This window comes from Scyliorhinus canicula, chromosome 11 (assembly GCF_902713615.1).
Source record: "Scyliorhinus canicula chromosome 11, sScyCan1.1, whole genome shotgun sequence".
In the NCBI taxonomy this organism is placed as follows: Eukaryota; Metazoa; Chordata; class Chondrichthyes; order Carcharhiniformes; family Scyliorhinidae; genus Scyliorhinus; species Scyliorhinus canicula.
This window is the reverse complement of record NC_052156.1, coordinates 21,483,498-21,511,245: the sequence shown is the minus strand read 5'-3', so window position 1 is coordinate 21,511,245 and position 27,748 is coordinate 21,483,498. Positions and strand designations below refer to the sequence as shown.

The following is a 27,748-nucleotide window of genomic DNA, read 5'->3' as shown; positions in this document are numbered from 1 at the left end:
TATGGAATTCCTTGACCAGTGAAGCAGTTGAGGCTCCTTCATTAAATGTGTTTAAGATAAAGATAGATAGTTTTTTGAAGAATAAGGGGATTAAGGGTTATGGTGTTCGGGCCAGAAAGTGGAGCTGAGTCCACAAAAGATCAGCCATGATCTAATTGAATGGCGGAGCAGGCTCGAGGGGCCATATGGCCTACTCCTGCTCCTAGTTCTTATGTTCTTATGAATGTGGACGCCAAACTGCTGGCCAAAATTTTGTCCTCCAGGATTGTGGATTGTATTCCGGACGTTATTGGGGAGGACCAGACAGGGTTTGTTAAGGGAAGGCAGCTGGTGGCCAATATAAGAAGGCTGTTAAACGTGATCATGATGCCCCCGGAAGGTAGGGAGGTGGAGGTAGTGATCGCAATGGATGCAGAAAAGGCTTTTGATCGGGTAGAATGGGACTATCTGTGGGAGGTACTGGGACGGTTGGAATTTGGGCAGGGCTTTATTGACTGGGTCAGGTTGCTGTATCAGGCTCCTGTGGCGAGCGTACAGATGAATAGGACAACATCGGACTACTTTAGATTGCACCAGGGAACGAGACAGGGATGCCCCCTCTCCTCACTGTTGTTCGCGCTGGCTATAGAGCCGCTGGCAATTGCTCTGAGAGCTTCAAGGGGCTGGTCCCGCGGGGCACAGAGTCTCACTCTATGCAGCTGACCTGCTTCTGGCTGTATGTATCGGACCCATTAGAGGGGATGAAAGAAATCATGAGGATTCTAGGGGAATTTGGCCGGTTTTCGGGGTATGAGCTAAATATGGGGGAAAAGTGAGATGTTTGCGGTCCAGGCGAGGGGACAGGAGAGGCGAATGGGGGGAGCTGCCGTTTAGATTGGTAGGGGGAAGCTTTAGGTACCTAGGTGTTCAAGTGGTGCGGGAATGGGACCGGCTGCATGAATTAAATTTGGCCCGACTAGTAGACCAATGAAGGATGATTTTTGGAGAAGGGACGCGCTTCCTTTGTTATTAACTGGGACGGGAGGGTGCAGACGGTGAAGATGACGGTCCTCCCAAGATTCCTGTTTGTATTTCAGTGTCTCCCCATTTTTATTCCGCGGTCCTTTTTTAAACAGGTCAACAAAGTGATCTCTGGCTTTGTTTGGGTGGGCAAGACCCCACGAGTAAGGAAGGTAATGCTTGAGCGGAGTCGGGGAGAGGGAGCTGGCGCTGCCAGAATTTTAGCAACTGTTACTGGGCGGCGAATATAGCCACGATCAGAAAGTGGGTGGTGGGGGGAGGGTCGGCATGCGAGCGTATGGAGGGGGCTTCATGCAAGGGCACCAGTTTGGGGGCATTGGAAACTGCGCCTCTGCCGTTCCCGCCGGCACAGTATTCCACCAGTTCAGTGGTGGCGGCGGCCCTGAAAGAATGGAGGAGACATGTGGGAGCAGATGGAGCATCGGTTTGCTCTCTAATCTATAATAATCACCGGTTTGCCCTGGGAAGTATGGATGGGGGATTCCGGAGAGGGCGGAGAGCAGGGATTGATAGGATGAGGGATATGTTTTTAGAGGGGAGCTTTCCGAGTTTGAGGGCGCTGGAGGAGAAGTTTGCATTGGCGAGCGGAAACAAATTCTGGTACCTGCAGGTGCGGGACTTCCTACGCAGGCAGGTTTCAACCTTACCGCTCCTACCACCAAGGGGGATACAGGACAGGGTAGTTTGCAGGGGAGGAGAAGGGAAGGTCTCTGACATTTATAAGGAGCGTATGGGGTCAGAGGAGACGCAGACTGAGGAGCTGAAGCGCAAGTGGGAGGAGGAGCTGGGAGGAGAGATAGAGGATAGTCTATGGCCAGACACGTTGAGTAGAGTCAACGCGTCCACAACATGTGCCAGGCTCTGCCTGACACAATTCAAGGTCGTTCATTGGGCTCACATGACAGTGACCCGGATGAGCAGATTCTTTGGGGTGGAGGACAGGTGTACAAAATGTGCGGGAGGGCCAGCGAACCATGTCCACATGTTCTGGGCATGTCCAAAGCTTAGGGGATTTTGGCAGGGATTTGCAGATGTCATGCCCATGGTGTTAAAAACTAGGGTGGCACCGAGTCCAGAGGTGGCGACTTTCGAGGTGTCGGAAGATCCGGGAATCCAGGAGGAGAAAGAGGCAGACATTCTGGCCTTTGCTTCCCTGGTAGCATGGAGACGGATACTATTAGCATGGAGGGCCTCAAAGCCCCCGAAGTCGGAGTCCTGGCTATCGGACATGGCTAGCTTCCTCTTTCTGGAGAAAATTAAGTTCGCCATGAGAGGGTCAATGTTAGGGTTCGCCCGGAGGTGGCAACCATTCATCGACTTCTTTGCGGAAAATTAATCGTCAGCAGAAGGGGTGGGGGAGGGGGGTTAGTTTAGCTCAGAGTAGGGGGTTAATAAAGGGGGGACCTGTAAGGGAGGGAGACGGCTTTTGCACTATGTTTATAGATTCATGTACATTGTTTATTTTGTTGTTGTTATAAAACCAAAAATACCTCAATAAAATGTTCATTAAAAAATAAATAAATAAACAATCCACAAAACAGTTGACTCTGGAGTAGTAAAACTGTCAATCACTGGTTAATGCAATATATCGCAGTGTGAAATTGAATGGAAGATCAGCATTTCAAAGGCTGCCAAGGACTTTCAAGCTCTTTGAACTGTCCTGGGATTTGGAGGCAGCCTTACACTTGCAATAGCTGCTGCTTTGAACACTTCCGTCTGAGGCAATAGATGTTAGGAAAGGGTAAGTGAAACTGCAGTGATTTGTCATTCTACTGCCGGGACTCTGTTCAGCTTTCAGGCAGTAGGCTCCGATGGGGGGAGCTGCGGCTCTCTGTTGGGGGTCTGATGTAGGGGCTTGGGGTGGGAGTTCTGATGGGGGGCCCAGGGGGCAGGGGAACAGGATTTGTATTATGGGGGGGAAAGAGTAACCTTCAATGGAATTTGGGGGGTACCTCTGTTACACACTGGACCATTTGACCTACAGGGTCCACCTTGTCAGGGTCATGCTTGAGAACGCCGCACCAATCCACATCCATGTGAATCGCGGCTGAGAGGCCTGGAGTATCAAGGGGGCCTGAAGCCCTTTAATCAGATGCAAACAGATGCAAATAACCTATTTGCGTTTTCCCGCCAGTGCGAGGGTGTGTAGTTCTGTGCCGCCGCTGCCGCAGGACCGGAGCATCGGAATAGGATTGGTGCCCGGTGCCAATTCCGTTTTTAGCTTGACACCTAATTCTCTGCCAGCTTGGGAACCTCACTACTAGCGACGGGCAGCGGAGAATCCACTCCACTGATTTTAATCATCCCATAATTAGGGGCAGCAGGGTAGCATGGTGGTTAGCATAAATGCTCCACAGCTCCAGGGTCCCAGGTTCGATTCCCGGCTGGGTCACTGTCTGTGTGGAGTCTGCACGTCCTCCCCGTGTGCGTGGGTTTCCTCCGGGTGCTCCGGTTTCCTCCCACAGTCCAAAGATGTGCGGGTTAGGTGGATTGGCCATGCTAAATTGCCCGTAGTGTCCTAATAAAAGTAAGGTTGGGGGGGGGGGGGTTGTTGGGTTACGGGTATAGGGTGGATACGTGGGTTTGAGTAGGGTGATCATGGCTCGGCACAACATTGAGGGCCGAAGGGCCTGTTCTGTGCTGTACTGTTCTATGTTCTATAATTGCTGGACTTGCTATCAGTTGCAAGGCCCTATAACCTCTTGAATTCCCTCGCTCAACCGCTCTGCCTCTCCGCCACCTTTTCTCATTAAAACATGTCTCTTTAACCGTCTTAATACCAGCACGGTAGCACTGTTGCTTCGCAGTGCCAGGGTCCCAGGTTCGATTCTCGGCTTGGGTTACTGTCTGTGCGGTGTCTGCAAGTTCTCCTCGTGTCTGGGTGGGTTTCCTCCGGGTGCTCCGGTTTCCTCCCACAAGTTCCAAAAGACGTGCTTGTTAGGTGAATTCGACATTCTGAATTCTCCCTCATTGTACCCAAACAAAGTGTGGCGACTAGTGGATTTTCACAGTAACTTCATTGTGGTGTTAATGTCAGGCTACCTATGACAATAAAGATAATAATTATTATCCTTATACAGCTCATTGTCAAACCTTGTTTGATAATTCTTGTGGTGAATGTGATTCACACTATATATAGGGGCTGGTTTAGCTCACTGGGCTAAATCGCTGGCTTTTAAAGCAGACCAAGCAGGCCAGCAGCACGGTTCGATTCCCGTACCAGCCTCCCCGGACAGGCGCCGGAATGTGGCGACTAGGGGCTTTTTACAGTAACTTCATTGAAGCCTACTCGTGACAATAAGCGATTTTCATTTCATTTCATATAGTTGCCAATATCACTCCATGTATATATGTTCGTTATCTACCCATTGTAAGTGCAGTTGCACTATCCGACCACCAGGGGGAGTCGCTCTGGGAGTACGCGAGAGTTTGTACTGGGCTCCTCCCGTGGCTCCGCCCAGGACTCCTCCCCCTGGGACCGATGTATAAAGATCAGTGCCTTAGAGCCAGCCTGCCAGTTCACCTGAAGTTCAACGACGAATAGGCTGGCTCTATTGTAAGTGTATTAAAGCCTCTGTTCAGATCCAACTACATGTGTTCGCTGAATTGATGGTTCCATCAATTCTCATAGAGCCTCTTGGTTATTCTTGAATTCGATGTAGCTCATATCCCCTGCCATTACTTTCTGCCAGGAATAGATTTTCTGTATTTTCTGTTGTTGACTGCAAGTGGAGAATTTCTGGCATCAGCATAGATTAGGGATTCCATCCTGCAGCACAATGTTCTGAGCGAAGCAGATCAGCTCGGCCTGACAGTGACAAGACCAATAAGTAGAAAGTGAATGGTTAGGAAGACGGTAGCCACCTGAATTAATAATGGGGGAAGAGAGTTGGGGAGACTAAGATGTAAACTGGAAAATGCACACCGACGGTCGGATGGAATATAGGGATTGGAGTGCTTTTGTGATTGGGAAGTGACTGAGCTGGGTTTGGGAATGATGCTAAATAAACTGGTGTGCCTGGACCTTCCATTTATGGTTTATTTGTATTTTGCTTTTAAAAAAATACCGTCTGGGCCACTTAATCTTGCAATCTATGTCAATGATTCTCTTTCAAAAAAAAACATTCACTCCAGTAACTTTGGATGTAGTGTAATAAGCAGAAACAGGAGGGGCGGAATTCTCTGCAACGGCCGACGCCGTCGTGAAACCCGGAGTGTTTCATGACGGCGTCGGAGGCCACTCCTCGCCCCCTATTCTCCCCCCCCCCCCCCCCCGGGGGGCTAGGAGCGACGTTTCGTGAAATTCGGCCGCCGTGCTTTGACGCTGGCATCAAGGCGACGCGCCGATAATGACGCGGCCGGCGGCGCCTTAGTGACGTCAGCTGCGCAAGTGCAGATTGGCCAGCGCCAACCCGCGCATGCGCAGTTGCCGTCTTCCCCTCCGATACCCCGCAAGACGTGGCGGCTTGATCTTGCGGGGCGGCGGAGGGGAAAGAGTGTGGTCTTAGAGACGCCAGCCCGATGATCGGTGGGTACCGATCGCGGGCCAGTCCCCTCCTGAGCACGGCTGTGGTGCTCGATCCCCTCTCCGCCCCACACAGGCCCCAAACTTACCTTTCGCGCTATGTTCACGCCGGCAGCGGCCAGGTGTGGTTGCCCCCGGCGTGAACAGGTCGGGAACGGCAGGCCGCTCGGCACATCCAGGCCGGAGAATCGCGGGTCGCCGTTTGATTCTCCAAGCCATTTGGGGGGGGGGGGTGTGGGAGAATCGCGGGGGGTGCCAGACCGGACCTCACGCGATTCTCCCACCCGTCCTGGGGAGCGGAGAATCGCGCCCGAGGTGCAGGCCACCATTAATGGTATATACTGTGGGACTCGTACACAAGAAGCTGCTGCACTTCATCCTGGGCTCCCTCAGGGGGAGGCGGCCGGAACCAATCCTCGGAGCTCAGGTTTCTGACCGGCCGCTAGAAAGTGGAGCTCAAGAAAGGCCAGGAAAGTGCGGGGGAGACATTTATCCGGATGAATCGCACCGGGAGGCGGCGGAACTGGAGTCAGTGAGAAACGGCAGCCGATCGCAGCCAGTCTCGGGGAACCGCTGCCGGGTTTGAAACGCTCGGATGGGACCATTGGATCCAAGTCCACCCTCCCGGGAGCAACTGGAAAACTCGTCCCCCCCCACTCGCACGTTGCTCTGCACCTTCCTGTGGTTCAAATATTTATCCAGCATTCCTCTTTCTAATTTGATTTTATAACTTTATCTGTGCTCACACTTTTTCAGGTTAGCATCTTTCAATTATGTGTAGATTATTTTAAACTTGGAAAGTGTATTCCTTCAGGCTTATCCACATTAAATTGCATCTGCCACCTGTCTGCAAATGATTCTTTTTATGGAATCCCTGCAGCGTAGAAGGAGGCAATTCGACCCCTCCAGTCTGCACCGACCCTCTGAAAGAGCATTCTATCTGGACATGCGCCCTCAACCTAGCCCTCAACCTAACCCAGTAACCCCACCTGACTTTTTTTTGGGAGGCACTAAGGAGCAATTTAGCGTGGCCAATCCACCCAACCACGGGCGAGATTCTCCGCACTCCCGACGGTGCGGAGAATAGCGTGGCTCGTAAAATTTTACGGCCACGCTGTTCCGACGCCCTCCCGCTATTCTCCCCCCCCCCCCCCCCCCCCACGCCCGACTCCCGATACGAATCGCTGCCGCCGTTTTTTTACGGCTGGCAGCGATTCTCAGCTGATGGATGGTCCGAGTTCCCAGCCCTTTACGGCTGTTTTTACGAACGGCAAACACACCTGGTCTGGCCGTTCGTAAAAACGGCCGTAAACTCTCGATTTTTAAAACCATGGCACCGATTGACACAGCAGTACCACGGCCATGCCAAGGGTGCCATGGGCCCACGATCGGTGGGCACCGATCGCGGGCAGCAGGGCCGATGCCCGCGCACTCTTTGTCCTTCCGCCGCCCCGCAGTATCCATTCGCGGGGCGGCTGAGGGGCATCCCGGCCCGTGCATGCGTGGGTTTCGCGCAAATGCGCGATGACGTCATCCGCGTATGCGCGGGTTGGAGTCTTCCAATCCGCGCATGCGCGGCTGACGTCATATGACGCGTCAGCCGGCGCTAACTCTGGCAAGCGGGCTTAAAGAAATTCGTTAAGCCCGCGATGCCGGAGTTTACGGCGTCGGGATGCTAGCCCCGACCGGGGACCAGAATCGGTTCCCGGTCGGGAAGGGGGGGGCTGGCGTCAAACCCGCCCGGATTTGACGCCAGCCTTACGATTTCTCCCCATATGGGAGAATCTCGCCCCATATCTTTGGACTGTAGGAGGAAACCGGAGCATCCGGGTGTAAATTACGCAGACACGGGGAGAACAAAAAACTCCACAGTTAGCTAAGGCTGGAATTGAACCCAGGTTCTTGGTGCTGTGAGGCAGCAGTGTCAGCCACCATGCCACTCATTCCTTCTGGAGTCTTCTGCAGTCTTCATTGTTTACCTGCCAACATCTTTTCATGGGCACATTCTCTGCAAACACACTTATTTGTATTACTGGGAAGGATTAAAATTTACATTTTTATACTGATTTCACATGCAACCTTGGCTCATAAAGTGCCTTACAACCAGTAGAGTAGGTAGTATATCAACCAATTTAAACACAGTGTGGTCCCACATGATGACAATGACCAGACCATCTGTTTTAGTGATGTTGAATGAGGAATATAGATGGACCCCAGCACTAACATCTGTGGTGTTCCACTTACCGTCTGGCAAAACCCATTAACCTTTTTGATGCTTGATGGATCAGAAACATTCACTTTTGTACCATATGCTGGTATTTCTGTTACAGACCTCATTAAAACATTTAAAATCCATGTATGTACCCAATCAATTAACTCTTCAAAGAACTCATATTGGATTCATCAAACATAATTTACCTTTAATCTGTATTGGCTGAAATGAATTCCTGTTTCTAAAACAGCATTAATCCCTAACAAGAGTTACGTATTTTCCCCACATCTGAAACATCTCTTCATAGAACATAGAACAGTTCAGCACAGAACAGGCCCTTCGGCCCTCAATGTGCCGAGCAATGATCACCCTACTCAAACCCACGTATCCACCCTATACCCGTAACCCAACAACCCCCCCCTTAACCTTACTTTTTAGGACACTACGGGCAATTTAACATGGCCAATCCACCTAACCCGCACATCTTTGGACTGTGGGAGGAAACCGGAGCACCCGGAGGAAACCCACGCACACACGGGGAGGACGTGCAGACTCCGCACAGACAGTGACCCAGCCGGGAACCGAACCTGGGACCCTGGAGCTGTGAAGCATTTATGCTAACCACCATGCTACCGTGCTGCCCCTTCATTCCAACCTTAAACAGAAATATTAAATTGATTATTTAGATTTTGGCAAAAAATTGCACATCTAGTCAGGACTAAAATACATGATTAGGGCCTTTACTATTTCCTGTCTGAGCTCCATCAACACCCAGTGGTGCATGACATCAGGGATGAGTGACTTATTCTGGCTTGGTTTTTGCTAACTTTAGAATAAATTCATTTCTATAATTTATCTGTAACATATGTTCTGCTTGTAGTATTGAGTCTATTATGAGGCTAATAGTTATAGTCAAACGTGTTACGAGGATAAAACATTGGATAGCATCTGGGTCACTTGCATTGCCTACCAATGTGATTAATCTGGTCCCTGCCAGTAATGCTGTGGGGATAATACTGATCTACATAAGCAAATGGAGGAATAGGAAGCCCAAGTGATGTTTCTAATATTTAACAATGTTTTAGATGGTCATTGTTTATGGCAAATTCTCTACAACTGAACTTTTATTAAAATTCAGGGCTTTATTGGCCTCTTTGTTTGTAGAATCTAGTTATATTTAGAATCAAAGAACAATAATAGCACTGAGAGTAGCCATTTTACTCAACCTACCTATGCTGGCTCTTTGGTAAATCTCTCCAATTAGTTCCACTCCCCTATTTAAGGCAGATGAAGGCATAATTTAGGATGATTTGTGCTTTGTCTGGGAGACAAAAGAAAGGTTCTGAGAATATCATGCCGCCCTGTGAGCTTCAGCTGCGGTTGAGTTTTTGTTTCTAGATATAGAGTACCCAATTATTTTTTTTTCCAATTAAGGGACGATTTATCATGGCCAATCCACCTACCCTACACATCTTTGGGTTGTGGGGTGTGAGACCCACGCAGACACAGGGATGATGTGCAAACCACACGGACAGTGACCCGGAGCCGGGATCAAAGCCGGGTGCTCGATGCCGTGAGGCAGCAGTGCTTGTCACTGTGCTGACCCTGCTGCGGTTGAGTTGTTCATGTAGTTGTGGTTTCACTTCAGGATGAATCATATAAGGAAGCAAATCTGGACAGGAAATATGACTCGGACAGCAGTCATACATGGACACTCCTGTTTCTCCATACGAAGACTTGTGACTGACTCAGCGTTGCACCTCTCTAGTCCAGTGTCCTGGTGAGTGATTAAATCGTTTATTTCCAGTATTTTATTTTATCCAGGCACAGTTTAATACTTAGCAATGTATGGGTAACATTCCAACCATTATTAGACAAGGGAATGCAAACTGATGTCTTTAGTGTATTGTCAGAGAATCACAATAATGTGCAAAACGGAGCACGTACACAGAGGGGCAATTTAAACAGTGGAATTGTCGAAGAACAGCAGAGCAGGGATGTACACTGGTGTAGTGTTAGTCTTGCAGTGACAAAACCCAAGTTTCATACCCCGTGTCTCAAATTATAGTGGACCAGGGCGGCACGGTGGCACAGTGATTAGCATTGCTGCCTACTGCGCTGAGGACCCGGGTTCGAATCCCGGCCCTGGGTCACTCTCTGTGAGGAGTTTGCACATTCTCCCTGTGTCTGTGTGGGTTTCACCCCCACAACCCAAAGATGTGCAGGTTAGGTGGATTGGCCACGTTAAATTGCCCCTTAATTGGAAAAAATGAATTGGGTAATCTAAATTAAAAAAAAAAATTATAGTGGCCCATGGGAAGTTTCCCATTGTATGGTGGGTGGATAGGGAGGATGGGAAAGGGTAAGTTCTTGGCAGCTTGATCAAAAAGCACCATTAACTATATTAGAGTGTTAATTCATCTGATGAGGATAATAAGTAGGAACTTATAAAGGATAAAATGCAGGCAGTGTTGTGAGCGGAGGGACGGGCTGGATTAGAATTGGAAAAACTGGCACAGGTAGAACAGGAGCTGAGAATTCCAGAGGAACAGCTGATTCTGGATTTAGAAGTCGAGAGGAGTGAAAAGAGTACAATTGCTTTATATTTCATTCTATGTCCCTGTTTCTTTTTAGGTATGATATACAGCTAAAGGAACAGATACAGAAGCGTGGGCAGCATTTGAAAAAAGACAAAGCTGTTAATATCCTCCAGGATCCAGGTATCCCAGTGCTCCAGAAACTGACCAGAGACAACCTCCTGGACATGCTTGCAACCAGTGTGGTGTACCAGGAAAGTGAGTGACAATTTCAGTCAAATCAACTCTACCTTTTTTGAGGTTAAAGAAAAGCTGTGTGCAGCATAGTCGTAGGGCTGTAAATCTGCACCTGCATTAGGACCTGTGTACCCTGAGACAGATTGTGTGCCCTTTGTGTGCTCAGGAGTCTCATCTATGCTGCCTCTGCTATGTTGTTAGTCACTACTGTTTTATGTGAGTATGTGGGTCAGATACCATAAAATGTCTATGGAACTTTACTCCAGTAAGTAGTCAATACCTTCAACTCGGTACAGCAAAGGAATGTAACTTTCAGCATCCACTGTCAATATTCAGTATTCCCAGGTCAATGATCTATTGGACAGGTTAGATAGAGAGTACTGCTTCTGTTACTTTGATATAATAAATGTGCCTCTCAGCTCAGCCTCTGAAGCATTGTTACAATCTCAGCTGATTTTAATACTGGACAAGTCAGATAGAGTGGAACCTGGCTTGATAGATCCTATTTTTCTTTGTGAAACCGTAGAGGAAAGTTATCGAACAAATTCACAAGAGTCTTCTGATGAACTTTAAACACAAAAGAATAAGAAATGTCTTGAACAAGAAAAATGAACTGTGCTACACCAGACAGGTTGGAAATCTCTCAATACAAACACAAGAAAATAATTCAATTATTCAATATTCCTTCACCCCAGTTATACCTTCGCAGGCACACACAAATTTGGAAAGATAAAACATTTGACCATATCTAGCTTATAGTCTAATATTCAGGGTATGTCTATGCTACATGTGAATTAACAGGTGAACTGTGGTCAAACACACCAAACTCCAAAGTAAATGATCAATGTGGCTCAAGCAGATTCTATGAATTTCTCAACAACCTATCAATACACTTGTTACACAGAGATCCAACCAGTCTCACTGAAATTCTGTCTTTTCCATGAGGGATTCCAACCTTCACGTTTAAAGGACTCGTCTCGGATTTCTCTCCAAAGGTCGCTCCCAATTGGATTGCTTCTTTGGCCCTGCCAAGCAGAGGACCAGTGTTCCAAAAGGCCCGCAGTAAGGAGCCACCAACCTTTGACTGTTTTCTCAGATCTTCAAGTCTTCTCTCAAGTCCATTTTCCTTCAGGTCTGCTCTCTGCAGCTCTGTCTTTAATTTGGAGTTCACTTCTCTTTCTCCAAACTTTACTTAACAGGATCTATTTCTGATATCTGTCCTTGTCCCTTACCTGGGATTGTCTTATGGGGACCTCTATCTAATCCCTGTCTTTGTCCCTGCCTGAGACCTTCTCCTGGGATCACATTCTGTTCCAATCTCCGGTTTGGAACCTTTTTCTTCGTCTGGGACCTTCTCCCTGTTCTCCTCCCAGTGCCTTACTCCTTGGGGGGCACTTTCTGCAATGGTGCACAGTTCAGGTCATCTGACCTGCTGTTTTCAAGGCGTTTGACTTATTTTCATCTGTGCACGGGAGCAGAGCTGGCTTCTAGACTGAAGAACAGAAAAACATTAACTACTCATCTGCAGCCATTTCCTAACCGCCACAGGGCTGCAAGTTCCGAGACCCACTGGAAACTAGCTCCGAACTGCAACTGTTGATTCAAAACCAAGGTAAGTATCTGATTTTGTCACAGTATTGTCACTACTGCAGCAGTACAACCGTTTTCACACAGGATCGAAAAGAAAATTAAGATGCAGCATGTTTTTTGTTTCTTTGATTTGACCAAAATAATGGACCTCAAACTAAGCAATATTCGTCTCTGGTCTATCAGTGAGGCAAAGGTGACAACGTTTGCCCCTACACCAGAGTGAAATGGCAGTGAATCTGAAACTCCAATATAGCTACCAAATGGACATTGATTTAAATCCACCCGGAGTATCTGATATAATGCTAAAAAAGGAAGCCCAGAAGCTGGCAGGTTTGGGGCAGGAACAAAACATGTGCGTATGGTTAGCTGGGGCAAGTGAACAATTATCACATTTGTCTTCTACATTGGGAAAAAGCCCATTCATCCTTGCCTTAGTCAAGTGTGTCCTGTGTAACACCTGGAACTGAATTAGGCTCAACCACGCACGTGAGGAGGTAGAGTTGACTCTGTACAGAGCCTCCCCTCCAAGCCTCACTAATAAGTGTAGGACCCAGCTCACACTCCCATCTCACCCGCAACCTGTTTAGTGGACGGAATCTGAACAAGAGAATATAGCCATATAGGTACGATATAGACCCCTCGCCGGACTGAGTTAAGGATAAAATCCTCTCCAGCAAGGAGGAAGGTCTGAGGTCCCAGGTTCAATCCCGGCCCCGGGTCACTGTCCGTGTAGAATTTGCACATTCTCCCCGTGTCTGCATAGGTCTCACCCCCACAACCCAAAAAGATGTGCAGGGTAGGTGAAGTGGCCACGCTAAAGTGCCCCTTAATTGGGGGGAAAAAAGAATTGGGTACTCTAAATTTACTTTTTTAAAAGCCAGGAGGAAGGTGGAGCCAAAGGAAAGGAAGGGAATACCTTACGAGAAAAGACACAAACCTGATTATATCGAAAAAGGCTAGTGTTGTGCAGCTGAAATTTGTTAGCCAGCTGCCAAAAACTGGCAAACCACCCTTCTACAAATAGGTTCCCAAAATAAAAATAATATTTGGGGGGCAAGGCTCCAATGGGAGCGCTGGCACCTTCGCAAGCAGCCTAACGTTTGTCTTTAAAAGCAAGATGGATCGGTATGAATTGCATCTCTTAAGGAGAAAGGAAATAGAGGCTTGAGTGAGAGTTGGAGGCAATAATCTCTGATACAGGGAGTCATTAAACATACCCAATAACAAGAGTATGAGCTGTTCCGATAACTTCATGTAAAACCCGACTGGAAAGCTGTCCAGGCCCGGGGCCTTGCCAGACTGCATCAGTTCAATACATTTTAAAATCTCATCAGGGCGGAACGGGGAGTCCGACTCACAGCTCTTACCCACATCAACAGTTGGGATAGGCAGACCATCCAGGAAGTCGGACATGATCGATATACATGCAGGGGGCTCTGACTTATCCAGGATTTAAAAGCCGGAGGTTGCTGCCCGTTTTGAGTATCCGAGAGATCTCATTGGAGGCCGCTTGTCGTTTGAGTTGGTGAGCCAGAAGACGACTGGCCTTCTCCCTGTACTCATAAAACGTACCTCTGGAGAGCTATAACTGACGTACATCCTTGTTAGTGGATAGTAAACAAAGCAAAGACTATATATCATATACTCTAACATCCAGAGTTAACATGAGCTAAACTTGAATTAACAGGCAAATTCCTGGATGAATATAAACTATAAATTGCACTTTTTAAATAGTCAATTACGAATGGTTCAGCAGTTCACTGTTTTTGGTGATCACGCTCAGTCTTAAAATCCTTCAAACTCTGTCTTTCTCACCAAGAATTTCACCTGCTCTCCTCCTAGGAGTTAGTCTGATCTCCAGCCAACAGCGGCGCACAACCAACCTGAGTTCCAATGACACAGTCTTCGCCAAAAATGGTGTACATCTACAGAATTTACTAAACCTGGTCTGGTGGCTGTAGGCCCACCAATGTTATCTTCAAGTAATAGAAAGCTGCAGAAGCTTATTCTCAGCTTCTGGATTTAGCCTCTTCAGTCTGCTTGTACTGCACTAGTGGACTCAACTGCTAATTGCTCAGCTTGGACTGATCTGTGCCCGTTTATATCTTTTAAACAGGGTCAGATTGACCAGAACATTTTAGTGTCCAAACCTCAGTTTGTTTTGATCCCTCAGGATCCCTTAGGTTTGCACTGAGTGCTGAGCTTGTGGCATTTGAGTGCTACAGTGAGAGTTTGGTGACTGAGGGAGTTAGGTGAGGAGGGAGTAAGGTGCTCCTTACATTTCATTTCCTATATTTATCAAAGAGCGTGAAGGGAGCCAGGAGTTTAGAGTACAGCTGACTGGAAGCAGAGTCGGAGGGCGGAGGTCCAGTTGGTCCACGGGGCAGCTAATTCAGCTAATTCTGTAAAGTAAGAGGGGATGGAGGCTAGGGCAGTTGCATTCTCCTCCTGTAGGATGTGGGTGGTGAGGGATACCACTGGTGTCCCCGCTGACTATACCTGCGGGAAGTGCACCCAACTCCAGCTCCTCAGAGACCGTGTTAAAGAACTGGAGCTGGAGCTGGATGAACTTCGGATCATCCGGGAGGCAGAGGGGGTTATCGAGAAGAGTTACAGGGAGGTAGCCACACCAAAGGTACTGGACAAGAGTAGCTGGGTTACAGTCAGGGGAAAGAAAACTAACAGGCAGACAGTGCAGGGATCCCTCGTGGCCGTTCCCCTTCAAAACAAGTATACCGTTTTGGATGCTGTTGGGGGGGATGACCTACCGGGGGAAGGCCCCAGCAGCCAGGTCTCTGGCACTGAGTCTGGCTCTGGGGCTCAGAAGGGAAGGGGGAGCATAGAAAAGCAATAGTAATAGGAGATTCAATGGTTAGGGGAATAGATAGGAGATTCTGTGGTCGCGAGCGAGACTCCCGAAAGGTATGTTGCCTCCCGGGTGCCAGGGCCAGGGATGTCTCGGATCGTGTCTTCAGGATCCTGAAGGGGGAGGGTGAGCAGCCAGAAGTCGTGGTGCACATTGGTACCAACGACGTAGGTAGGAAAAAGGGTGTGGAGGTAATAAACAAGTTTAGGGAGTTAGGCTGGAAGTTAAAGGCCAGGACAGACAAAGTTGTCATCTCTGGTTTGTTGCCAGTGCCACGTGATAGCGAGGCTAGGAATAGGGAGAGAGTGCAGTTGAACACGTGGCTGCAGGAATGGTGTAAGAGGGAGGGCTTCAGGTATTTGGATAATTGGAGCGCATTCTGGGGAAGGTGGGACCTGTACAAGCAGGACGGGTTGCATCTGAACCAGAGGGGCACCAATATCCTGGGGGGGAGGTTTTCTAGTAATCTTCGGGAGGGTTTAAACTAATTTGGCAGGGGAATGGGAACCAGATCTGTAGTCCAGCAACTAGGGAAGCCGATATTCAGGACGCCGAAGCACGTAGTGATGCAGTGGGGAAGGTAACACTGACAAAGGAGAGTACTTGCAGGCAAGGAGACGGGTTGAAGTGTGTATACTTTAATGCAAGAAGCATCAGGAATAAGGTGGGTGAACTTAAGGCATGGATCGGTACTTGGGACTACGATGTGGTGGCCATCACGGAAACTTGGATAGAAGAGGGGCAGAAATGGTTGTCGGAGGTCCCTGGTTACAGATGTTTCAACAAGATTAGGGAGGATGGTAAAAGATAGTATAACAGCTGCAGAAAGGCAGTTCGAGGGGGATCTGCCTACTGAGGTAATATGGGTTGAAGTCAGAAATAGGAAAGGAGCAGTCACCTTGTTGGGAGTTTTCTATAGGCCCCCCAATAGCAGCAGAGATGTGGAGGAACAGATTGGGAAACAGATTTTGGAAAGGTGCAGAAGTCACAGGGTAGTAGTCATGGGTGACTTTAACTTCCCAAACATTGAGTGGAAACTCTTTAGATCAAATAGTTTGGATGGGGTAGTGTTTGTGCAGTGTGTCCAGGAAGCTTTTCTAACACAGTATGTAGATTGTCTGACCAGAGGGGAGGCCATATTGGATTTAGTACTTGGTAATGAACCAGGGCAGGTGATAGATTTGTTAGTGGGGGAGCATTTTGGAGGTAGTGACCACAATTCTGTGACTTTCACTTTAGTTATGGAGAGGGATAGGTGCGTGCAACAGGGCAAGGTTTATAATTGGGGGAAGGGTAAATACAATGCTGTCAGACAAGAATTGAAGTGCAGAAGTTGGGAACATAGGCTGTCAGGGAAGGACACAAGTGAAATGTGGAACTTGTTCAAGGAACAGGTACTGCGTGTCTTTGATATGTATGTCCCTGTTAGGCAGGGAAGAGATGATCGAGTGAGGGAACCATGGTTGACAAGAGAGGTTGAATGTCTTGTTAAGAGGAAGAAGGAGACTTATATAAGGCTGAAGAAACAAGGTTCAGACAGGGCGCTGGAGGGATACAAGATAGCCAGGAGGGAACTGAAGAAAGGGATTAGGAGAGCTAAGAGAGGGCATGAAAAATCTTTGGCAGGTAGGATCAAGGAAAACCCCAAGGCCTTTTACACATATGTGAGAAATATGAGAATGACTAGAGCGAGGGTAGGTCCGATCAAGGACAGTAGTGGGAGATTGTGTATTGAGTCTGAAGAGATAGGAGAGGTCTTGAACAAGTATTTTTCTTCAGTATTTACAAACGAGAGGGGCCATATTGTTGGAGAGGACAGTGTGAAACAGACTGATAAGCTCGAGGAGATACTTGTCAGGAAGGAAGATGTGTTGCGCGTTTTGAAAAACTTGAGGATAGACAAGTCCCCCGGGCCTGACGGGATATATCCAAGGATTCTATGGGAAGCAAGAAATGAAATTGCAGAGCCGTTGGCAATGATCTTTTCGTCCTCGCTGTCAACAGGGGTGGTACCAGAGGATTGGAGAGTGGCGAATGTCGTGCCCCTGTTCAAAAAAGGGAATAGGGATAACCCTGGGAATTACAGGCCAGTTAGTCTTACTTCGGTGGTAGGCAAAGTAATGGAAAAGGTACTGAGGGATAGGATTTCTGAGCATCTGGAAAGGCACTGCTTGATTAGGGATAGTCAGCACGGATTTGTATGGGGTAGGTCTTGCCTTACAAGTCTTATTGACTTCTTTGGGGAGGTGACCAAGCATGTGGATGAAGGTAAAGCAGTGGATGTAGTGTACATGGATTTTAGTAAGGCATTTGATAAGGTTCCCCATTGTAGGCTTGTGCAGAAAGTAAGGAGGCATGGGATAGTGGGAAATTTGGCCAGTTGGATAACAAACTGGCTAACCGATAGAAGACAGAGAGTGGTGGTGGATGGCAAATATTCAGCCTGAAGCCCAGTTATCAGTGGCGTACCGCAGGGATCAGTTCTGGATCCTCTGCTGTTTGTGATTTTCATTAACGACTTGGATGAGGGAGTTGAAGGGTGGGTCAGTAAATTTGCAGATGATACGAAGATTGGTGGAGTTGTGGATAGTGAGGAGGGCTGTTGTCGGCTTCAAAAAGACATAGATAGAATGCAGAGCTGGGCTGAGAAGTGACAGATGGAGTTTAACCCTGACAAGTGTGAGGTTGTCCATTTTGGAAGGACAAATATGAATGTGGAATACAGGGTTAACGGTAGGGTTCTTGGCAATGTGGAGGAGCAGAGAGATCTTGGGGTCTATGTTCATAGATCTTTGAAAGTTGCCACTCAAGTGATAGAGCTGTGAAGAAGGCCTATGGTGTACTAGCGTTCATTAGCAGAGGGATTGAATTTAAGAGCCGTGAGGTGATGATGCAGCTGTACAAAACCTTGGTCAGGCCACATTTGGAGTACTGTATGCAGTTCTGGTCGCCTCATTTTAGGAAGGATGTGGAAGCTTTGGAAAAGGTGCAAAGGAGATTTACCAGGATGTTGCCTGGAATGGAGAGAAGGTCTTACGAGGAAAGGTTGAGGGTGCTAGGCCTTTTCTCATTAGAACGGAGAAGGATGAGGGGCGACTTGATAGAGGTTTATAAGATGATTAGGGGAATAGATAGAGTAGACAGTCAGAGACTTTTTCCCCGGGTGGAACACACCATTACAAGGGGACATAAATTTAAGATAAATGGTGGAAGATATAGAGGGGATGTCAGAGGTAGGTTCTTTACCCAGAGAGTAGTGGGGGCATGGAATGCACTGCCTGTGGAAGTAGTTGAGTCGGAAACGTTAGGGACCTTCAAGCGGCTATTGGATAGGTACATGGATTAGGGTAGAATAATGGAGTGTAGGTTAACTTCTTAAGGGCAGCACGGTAGCATTGTGGATAGCACAATTGCTTCACAGCTCCAGTGTCCCAGGTTCGATTCCGGCTTGGGTCACTGTCTGTGTGGAGTCTGCACATCCTCCACGTGTGTGCGTGGGTTTCCTCCGGGTACTCCGGTTTCCTCCCACAGTCCAAAGATGTGCAGGTTGGGTGGATTGGCCATGAAAAATTGTCCAAAATTCTATGATTAACCTAGGACAAAAGTTCGGCGCAACATCGTGGGCCGAAGGGCCTGTTCTGTGCTGTATTTCTCTGTCTATCTCAGCAAATGAGAGGTTCAGTTCTCCTTCTAAGTCTCCCTTTCACTTTCCCATTTCAATTCAGTTGCTGTTTTAGTTGGGGTCTGTCTCAAAAAAATAAAAATTAAGTTTATAAATACTGATTATTTCATACAATTTACAGAAATAGTTGTTTTGCCTAAGACTAGTATGAAAGGGAGAGGCCAAGTTATTCATTTCAATCCAGACATCTTGGGATGTGTTTTGATGATGTGATCAATTGGCAATTATTGCTTTGTTATTTCAAAGTGCTTAGTCCCAGTCACTAATCTATTTATTGGCTTGTCTTGTTCAAATCAGAGAATCTTGTCGAAAGTCTTGAAAGAAAGACAACGTCTGATAGCTTCTGTAGATGAGAAAGAAAAGTATCTGTTACATAAGAATTTTACTTGCATTATACTTTGTGAAGTAATCGAATTTTCTACTAATTTGAGTTGTGTTACTTTACATTTACTCTATTATGATTTAATAAAGATTAATTGACACTTAAAAACCTGTTTAAAAAAAAACCTGACATGGTGATTCTACAGAAGTTAAGAGACCCTCAGATGATGAAACTGTGAGCAATACCTGACCAACATTATTCATTCTCTGGGTGTGAGCATTTCTTCAAAGCCAATGTTTATTGTTCATTCCAAAATGCCCTTGAGAAGGTGCTTGTGAGTGGTTTGGTACAAGTGAGTGGCTTGCTAGACCATTTCAGAGGGAAGTAAAGAGTCAACCACATTGTTGTGGGTCCGGAGTCACATATAGTACAGACTAGGTAAGGACGGCAGGTTTACTTCCCTATAGGGCATTAGTGAACCAGGTGAATTTTTACAACATACAAAACATACGAATTGGGAGCAGGAGTAGGCCACTCAGCAACCTCGAACCTGCTCCGTCATTCAATAAGATTATTGCTGATTTGACGGTAACTTCCTGCCAGTAACCTTTCACCCCCTCCCCCCGTCTATCAAGAATCCATCCAGCTCAGTCTTGAAAACATTCAAAGATTCTGCCTTTTGAGGAGGAGTTCTAAAGACTCAGGAGCCTCTGAGAGAAAGTTCTTATCTCTGTCTTAAATGGGAAACCCTATATTTTTAAACAGTGACAACATTCTGATAATTTCATGCATACTGTTACTGAGACTAACACTTTATTCCAGATTTATATAATTGACTAAATTCTAATTCTTCTAGTTGTCATTGTGGGATTTGAACTTGGATTACTAATGTAACATCACCACCTTGCTACCATTTCCATATGGTAAGTGGCAAGTGACATTTGAGCCACACAACTGGCAAGCAACAATCCTCTCCAATGAAAGAAAATCTAATCAGCTCTCCTGGACATTCAATGGCATTACCATCGATGCCCCACCATCGATATATTTGGAGGTTACCCATGACTAAGAACTTAAATGGACCAGCCACACATATATTGTGCCACTCGGGCAGTTTAGTGGTTGGATACTCTATTTCAAGTGAGTAACCTGCTGAGCTCACTGAAGCCCCACCACTTACAAGGCACAAATCAGGAATTTGATGGAACCTTCTCCACTTGCGTAGATGTGTACAGCTCCTACAATAGCAACAAAGTCAAAGCAACCCGCTTGATCAACATCCCACTCACCACCTTAAAGATTAACTCCCTCTGCTGCTGGCACACAGTGACTGCAGTCGTGTACCATCTAAAAGATGCATTGCACCAACTCATCAAGACCGAGCACCTTCCAGACCTGTAAACGCTGCCACTTAGGACAAGGTCAGGTGGCGCACGATCAACACCTACCTTTTGCTCTTAAGTCACACACCATTGCAATTTTGAACTAAATCACAGTTCTTCATCATTTTCCCTGCCGGACAGAGCTATGGGAGTAACTTCACCACATAGACAGTTTAATAAGGTGACTCACTATCACTTTATCAAGGGCAGTTCAGGCTGGACAATGAATGCCGGCCTTGCCAGTAACATCTATACTTCGCGAATGAATAAATAAAAACAAAAAATGTTTTGGATTGGGGCAATCCCTTTGAACCACTGTGGTTAAAGTGCTGTATGGAAAGATTTGCCATCTAATTAACATTATGAACAATGGGACTATACAAAAAGAGTTAATTTATTACATTTTTGTGCAGTGACTTTGTCCTTTACATCTGTCTTGCTTTGCTGAAAGTTCACAGGTATAGGAACACAAGTATTTACTGAAGAGATTTGACTGCGCCAGAACAGTATGGATAAATGTTTGTTTGATGCATGTTATGTAAGTCATGTGAAGCATTTTAAAGAACTTGAGATACATTAACTTTGAGAGTTTGCAGGCTTAATTTATTTGCCGTTATTCCCTTCAGCCAATTTCAGATCAAGGTTTCCGCTCCACGTAAATAGTTTTATTCAGCAATGAAGATGTGTTCTCCATGTTTCTGAGTCGATATGTTCAGAGGCATGGCTGATAGCATTTCCCTTAATCAATGTATTGTGTGTGTAACCGAATAAGCTGATTCCTAACTTAATGTTTGCTTCTCTACCAGATCCTCTGATCGGCATCAATAAACCTCCAGGGCTCCCCATCACAGGTAACAATGTGCACATTCCTGAGTTGAAGTGTTTGTCATCTTTCCAATCTCCTATTTGAACCAGATTAAGAATAACACTCCAGTATGGATGATATCAGGGTTCTAAAAGTTGCAGGATGTATCTTCAGATCAACCCTTACCTTCACAGTAAAGCTCTGATCTAAAAATAGTTGCCATACAGTGGCATTGAATTCAGTACCTCGCCACGGAGAAAGGAAAAACTAGATGTAGAGTTACTTGCTGCCAAGCTCTCCTTATGCAGCTCTTGGTGGATAGTTGCAGAACACCCCTGATTAATTTCTGGAAATAACTATCCAGCTTTCCTCTCAGTTGAGCATTGGTAAAATGGTAAAGGGAGAAAATGACAGCGTAATTAGTGTTCTAATTGCAATGTGTGGGCGGATGCGAGTTTGAATTTCTATTCTGCTCTGCTCCTGTTCTGACGGGTGAAGAAAACCATTCAGAATAATTCACTGAGGCAATAGCTCATGCCGACCAAGGAGACAATGATAAAGGGCTAAGTTCAGATTAACGGAACCATAGAGAGTGCGCTTGTGACGTGTATGTGTCCATACGCTGGGTTAGGACAGTTAGCCTCAGCAGTGATTCTTCTGTTTAACATTCACTGATGATGCCCACACACAAATAACCATACTCTGTGAAAGGAGTACTGTAGGATGACTCTGCACCATGGAAACAGACATTGGGAAGCAGTTAATACCTTTAGGAGAGGCAGGGAGAAGTGAACATTGGTAAGCAGAAAAAACACGTTTAAAATCTCACTTTATTTTTTAGCACATAATTACAAGCTTAGCTGACTTGGGCCCACGGTATTCTGATTGTTAGATTCAAACTCGTACATTCAAACCGTAGTGATATTGCACACTTTTCAGGTATAATCTGCTGCTACAGAATTGCAATTTTGAGCCAGGGTTATGTTCCTTTTCCTGTGCTTAGCAATTGGTTTTACGAGCAGTGATGTTATTCAAGTAGCTCAAAACACTAATTTTATAAAAGAACATGGACAATACAAACGGGAACAGGCCCTTTGGCCCTCCAAGCCTGTACCGGTCATGATACCAACCTTTTCTAAAGCCCTCAGCACTTCCTTGTGCCATATCCCTCTGTACCCATCCAATCCATGTGTTTGTCAAGATGCCTTTCGAATTCTGTTAATGTATCTGCTTCCACAACCTCCCCTGGCAACGCATTCCAGGCACTCACCACCCTCTGCGTAAATCTGCCTCGCACATCTCCTCTAAACTTTGCCCCACAGACCTTAAACCTATGCCCCCTGGTGACTGACCTCTCCACCCTGGGAAAGAGTGCCTGCCCATCCACTCTATCCATGCTCCTCATACTTGTAGACCACTATCAGGTCGCCCCTCAACATCTGTCTTTCTGTTTTTTTAAATATTTTTTTATTCTCCTTTTTCACATTTTCTCCCAAATTTACACCCACCAACAATAAACAATAATCAGTGACAAATATGTCAATCCCCATATCAATAACAACAATCACATCCTCCCACCAAACCGCGCACAACATTCACACACATCTTCTCCACCTTCAAAGAATCGGCTCATCCTCGCCCTCGTGAGGTGTGCTCTGTATACCACCTTCAGCCGTATCAGCTCCAACCTCGCGCACGAGGTGGAGGCAGTCACTCTCCGGAGCACCTCATACCAGAACCCCTCCTCCATATCAACTCTTCCTCCCACTTTGCTTTGATCCCTTCCAGTGGTGCCTTCTCCTCTTCCAAAATAGCTCCGTAAACCGCCGACACTACCCCCTTCTCCAGTCCCCCTGTCGTCAGCATCCCCTCCAGCAACGTGGAGGCCGGTTCCACCGTGAAGCTCTATATCTCCTTTCTGGCAAAATCTCGAACCTGCATGTATCTAAACATTTACCCCTGTTCCAGCCCATCCTTCGCTTCCAGCTCCTTCAATCCTGCAAACTGACCCCTAAAAAACAAATCTTTTAGTGTCTTAATCCCCTTCTCCTCCCATTTCTGAAAATTTCTATCCCACTTCCCTGGCTCAAATCTGTGGTTCCCCCGAATCAGCATTTCCCTTGACCCTGCCCCCAAACCTAAGTATTGGCGAAACTGCCTCCAAATTCTTAATGAAGCTATTACTACAGGATTCCCTGTGTATTTTCCCGGGGCCATCGGGAGCAGTGCTGTTGCTAGTGCTTTCATACCTGAGTCCCTGAACATACTCTCCTCCATTCTGACCCACTGGGAATCAACCCCTCTGACCCAGCTCCGCACCTTCTCCACATTCGCCGCCCAGTAGTAATAGATCAGGTTCGGAAGACCCAAACCCCCTGCCTGCCTTCCTCTCTGTAGCAGCACCTTTCTAATTTTGGCCACCTTCCCTCCCCATATGAACAAAGTAATCCTTCCCTCAATCTCTCTGAAAAAAGTCTTTGGCAGGAAAATCGGCAGGCATCGAAAAATAAACAGAAATCGTGGCTACACGTTCATTTTAACCACCTGTACCAGACCCGCCAGTGACAGAGGTAGCTGATCAGCAGTGATCTGTTTCAGTGGTGGAGCAGGATTGGTGGGCCGAATGGCCTACCCCATTCCTATGTTTCCCCCTTTCCATTTGCTAAATGAATAAATAGTAGAACATGAGCAGAAATGGACCATGAAATTTTAGTGTTGTGACAGCTCCAGCCAAACTACAAAAGCTGATTAGTTACTGCTGACTGAATGAGAATCATTACTTAGAAGAGGCAAATCATTTTTTTTTTTTAAATGTCCATCAGGTGAAGACAACCTCTGTTTGACCTCACTGCTTCCAGAACTTCAGCAGCGATTGAATCTTTCAAAAGAACTCCACATTGTAAAGGCAAGTAACAGGTAAGCGACTTCATTGTGAAATCCTGACAATTCTTCGTTAGGAAATATTGTGAAACTAGGGCAGCATGGTTGTGCAATAGTACTGGTCCTATACTGTACTCAAAACACATTACAGCCAAACCTAGTCAGAACAAAGCAAATAGTGGAGTAAAGATATTGCAGTATACTGATTATAGCAACATGTATAGAGAGGCACCAGTGATATCGAGGTGATAGCTTCAAGTCAACATTTACAACACAAATTTAGAAGCGCAACTCCAGACTGTTCCCACAGATCAAGATATTCCCTGAAAGTAATCCTGACGTTCAGAAGACTATTATATGTTGACATACATCTAAGACCACTACTTATATAAAGTCTCATTGCTACAAGATCCGACTTACCTTATTAGTGAGTGGGGGGTCATAAATCCAAATGCCACAGGCCTCGGGGAGGGTTCTGTACATGCGTGGACTGGGAGCAGGCGGTGTTTACGAAATCTGGAGTTTTGTAGTCCCAGAACAGGCCCAGTGCACCTCCATAAAAAGAAAATAGCGCAAAAACTCCAATCAAGTGACCGAGGAGCGGGTACCATCGTCAAAGAAGAGTACCAGACGGGACAAAGAGGGGACAGAGACAGGTCCCAGTTTAACAAGAGAGCAGAGAAAGAGGCTCCAAACAGGAACAGGTCTGTGAGTGCCAGACCATGTAGCAAGGACTTGGGAGAATCCCTGGAAATCGAGGAAGGCAGCAGAAGATTGGTGGCTTTGTGTTGCAGGCAGTTGTGGAAAAGATAGCCCTTTGGAGCAGTGATGTTCTGTTGTAAATTGTTTGTCTTTCTGACCTTGTACAATAAAGCTTATTTCGTTTGTTCAAAAACCAAAGAATCTTGTGGCTTTATTCTCTCTATAGCCCTAGCAGAACAGAAAGAAAAAGAAAGGGAGATACAGACCACGGAAAAAGATAAAGAGAGGGAGTTTGAACTTCAGAAAATGGCCATGAAACATGAAAGTCAATTAAAATTGGCAGACATAAAGGGAAACGTACAGTTGGATGATAGTGATGAGGATAGTGAGAAGGAGCGTCATAGTCGAAGGCTTGGTGAGAATCTATTTAAATATGTCCAAGCATTGCCAAAGTTTGACGAGAAGGAAGTGGAAGCATTTTTCATTTCATTTGAGAAGGTAGCTAAACAAATGAAATGGCCACAGGACATGTGGGTATTACTGATTCAAACAAAGCTGGTAGGTAGAGCTTGTGAAGTGTTTGCATCACTACCGGAGGAGGTATCTGGGACGTATGAGGAGATTAAGAAATCTATCTTAAGTGCATATGAGCTAGTGCCTGAAGTTTACAGACAAAGGTTTAGAAATTTAAGGAAATAATTTGGTCAAACATACATGGAGTTTGAAAGGCTCAAACAGAGTCATTTTGATGGATGGATAAGGGCTTTGAAAATAGATCAAACGTATGAAGCTCTCAGAGAAATTATTATACTTTTGGAGGAGTTTACTCAACTGGTAAAGGTGATCTGATGGGAGATAATAAGGAGAGTGTACCTCAGATTAAAAAATAAATCCAGGAGGGTGGAAAAGAGATGAAAAGTTTCAAATGTTTTCACTGTAATAAACTAGGCCATGTAAAGTCACAGTTGGTGGTTGAAGAAAAGCACTGGAAAGGCTGATGTGGTGAAACAGGATAAGACAGTGGGATTTGTTGGAGTGGTAAAGGAAAGCCTAAGGGAAGCGAAGGAAGTGCAAATGATTGTACAGCCTGTTCAAGAAGTAATTGTTAAGAAGGTGCCAGATGCCTTTAAAGAATTTACTTGTGTGGGTAAAGTTTACTCATGTGTATCAGGAGGAGCAGGTAAAGAAGTCACAATTTTAAGAGATACAGGGGCTAGTCAATCTTTAATGGTAAGAGATGAGGAATTATATAGTTTGGGAAGAATGTTGCCAGAAAAGGTGGTGAAATGTGGAATTCAGGGTGAGAGGAGTAGCGTTCCATTATATAAGGTAAGGTTGGAAAGTCCAGTGAAGAGTGGTGAAGTGGTAGTAGGAGTAATAGATAAACTGTATTCCTGGACAAGATAGTTTATCTTGGGTAATGATATAGCTGGATCGCAGGTGGGAGTGATGCCTACTGTGGTTGATAAGCCAGTGGAAAATCAGGCAACTGAAGTGTTGAAGGACGAATATCCTGGGATTTTTCCGGATTGTGTAGTTACCCGGTCGCAAAATCACAGGTTAAGACAAGAGGAGAAATCAAAGAGTGAAGATGAAGTTGAAGTGCAATTATCAGAAACGATTTTTGATCAGATGGTTGAAAACGAACAAGAACAGGTGGAGGATGAGGCGGATATTTTTAGTTCAGGCAAATTTGTGGAGTTACAACAGAAAGATGTAGAAATAAACCGGATATATCAGAAAGCATATACGGAAGAGGAATCTGAGTGCATACCGGAGTGTTATTACCTTAAAAGTGATGCCTTGATGAGAAAATGGAGACCTTTACATATGCAGGCGGATGAAAAGTGGGCAGAAGTTCATCAAATAGTATTGCCGGTAGGGTATAGAAAGGAGGTGTTGCGAGTTGCACATGAGGTACCAGTGGGAGGTCATTTGGGAATCAGGAAAACTCAAGCTAAAATCCAGAAACATTTTTATTGGCCTGGACTACATAAAGATGTAGTTACATTTTGTCAATCATGTCACACATGTCAAGTGATAGGGAAACCTCAAGCAGTGATAAAACCAGTGCCCTTAATACCCATTCCAGCATTTGAGGAACTTTTTATGAGGGTCCTAATTGATTGTGTAGGACCGCTTCCTAAAAAGTGGGAATCATTATCTTTTGACTATTTTGGATGTGTCTACTAGGTTTCCAGAGGCCATTCCAGTACGTAATATTACAGCTAAAAGGATTGTGGAGGTGTTACTTAAATTCTTTACTAGATGTGGACTACCCACAGAAATTCAGTCAGAACAAGGATCAAATTTTATTTCAAAGTTATTCAAATAAGTTATGGATAGCTTAGGAATAAAACAATGTAAATCAACTGCGTGTCATCCAGAAGCACAGCGAGCGTTAGAAAGGTGGCATCAGACATTTGTTGAGGGCGTAGTGTCAAGATTATCCAGAGGATTGGGATAAAGGAATTCCATTCGTATTATTTGCAATTAGGGATGCACCTAATGAGTCTACCAAATTTAGTCCTTTTGAACTAATTTTTGGTCAAGAGGTAAGAGGACCACTTAAATTGATTAAGGACAAATTAGTGGGTGAGAAATCGGACATTACACAATTGGATTATGTGTCAAATTTTAGGGAACGATTAAATAAAGCAGTTAATAAATAGAGAAAGTTGCACAAAATGTGATGAAGCGGGTAGCGGACAAGAAATCCAAAGTTCGTAGTTTTGTCAGTGGGGATAAAGTTTTAGTGTTGTTACCAGTGGTAGGTGAGCCTTTACAAGCTAGGTTTTGTGAACCGTATCAGATTGAAAAGAAATTAAGTGAGGTGAATTATGTGGTAAAAATACCAGATAGAAGGAAGACTCACCGAGTGTGTCATGTGAATATGCTTTAAAGGTACTTTGAAAGGGAAGGGGAGGAAAAGGAAGTTTTAATGATTCTAACTCAAAGTGACGAACCAAATCCAGATGACGGTGAATT

At 45.9% G+C, this 27,748-nt stretch overlaps 1 protein-coding gene across 2 annotated transcripts in view; it reads left to right on the top strand.

Annotated features, from left to right (window-relative positions):
- Positions 1-5,864: 5,864 nt before the first annotated feature.
- LOC119973901 (mitochondrial mRNA pseudouridine synthase RPUSD3-like) overlaps positions 5,865-27,748 on the top strand; it is a 34,040-nt gene continuing 12,156 nt past the window's right edge. Inside the window, exons 1-5 of one of the 2 annotated variants that reach the window (XM_038812499.1) lie at positions 5,867-6,301; positions 9,406-9,537; positions 10,392-10,552; positions 21,180-21,224; positions 24,001-24,094. In XM_038812499.1, coding sequence (XP_038668427.1) covers positions 9,407-9,537; positions 10,392-10,552; positions 21,180-21,224; positions 24,001-24,094 — 431 coding nt within the window. In that variant the 5' untranslated portion in view covers positions 5,867-6,301; position 9,406. Of the gene's footprint in view, positions 6,302-9,405; positions 9,538-10,391; positions 10,553-21,179; positions 21,225-24,000; positions 24,095-27,748 lie in introns of both variants that reach the window. The other variant, XM_038812500.1, reaches the window with a different exon arrangement.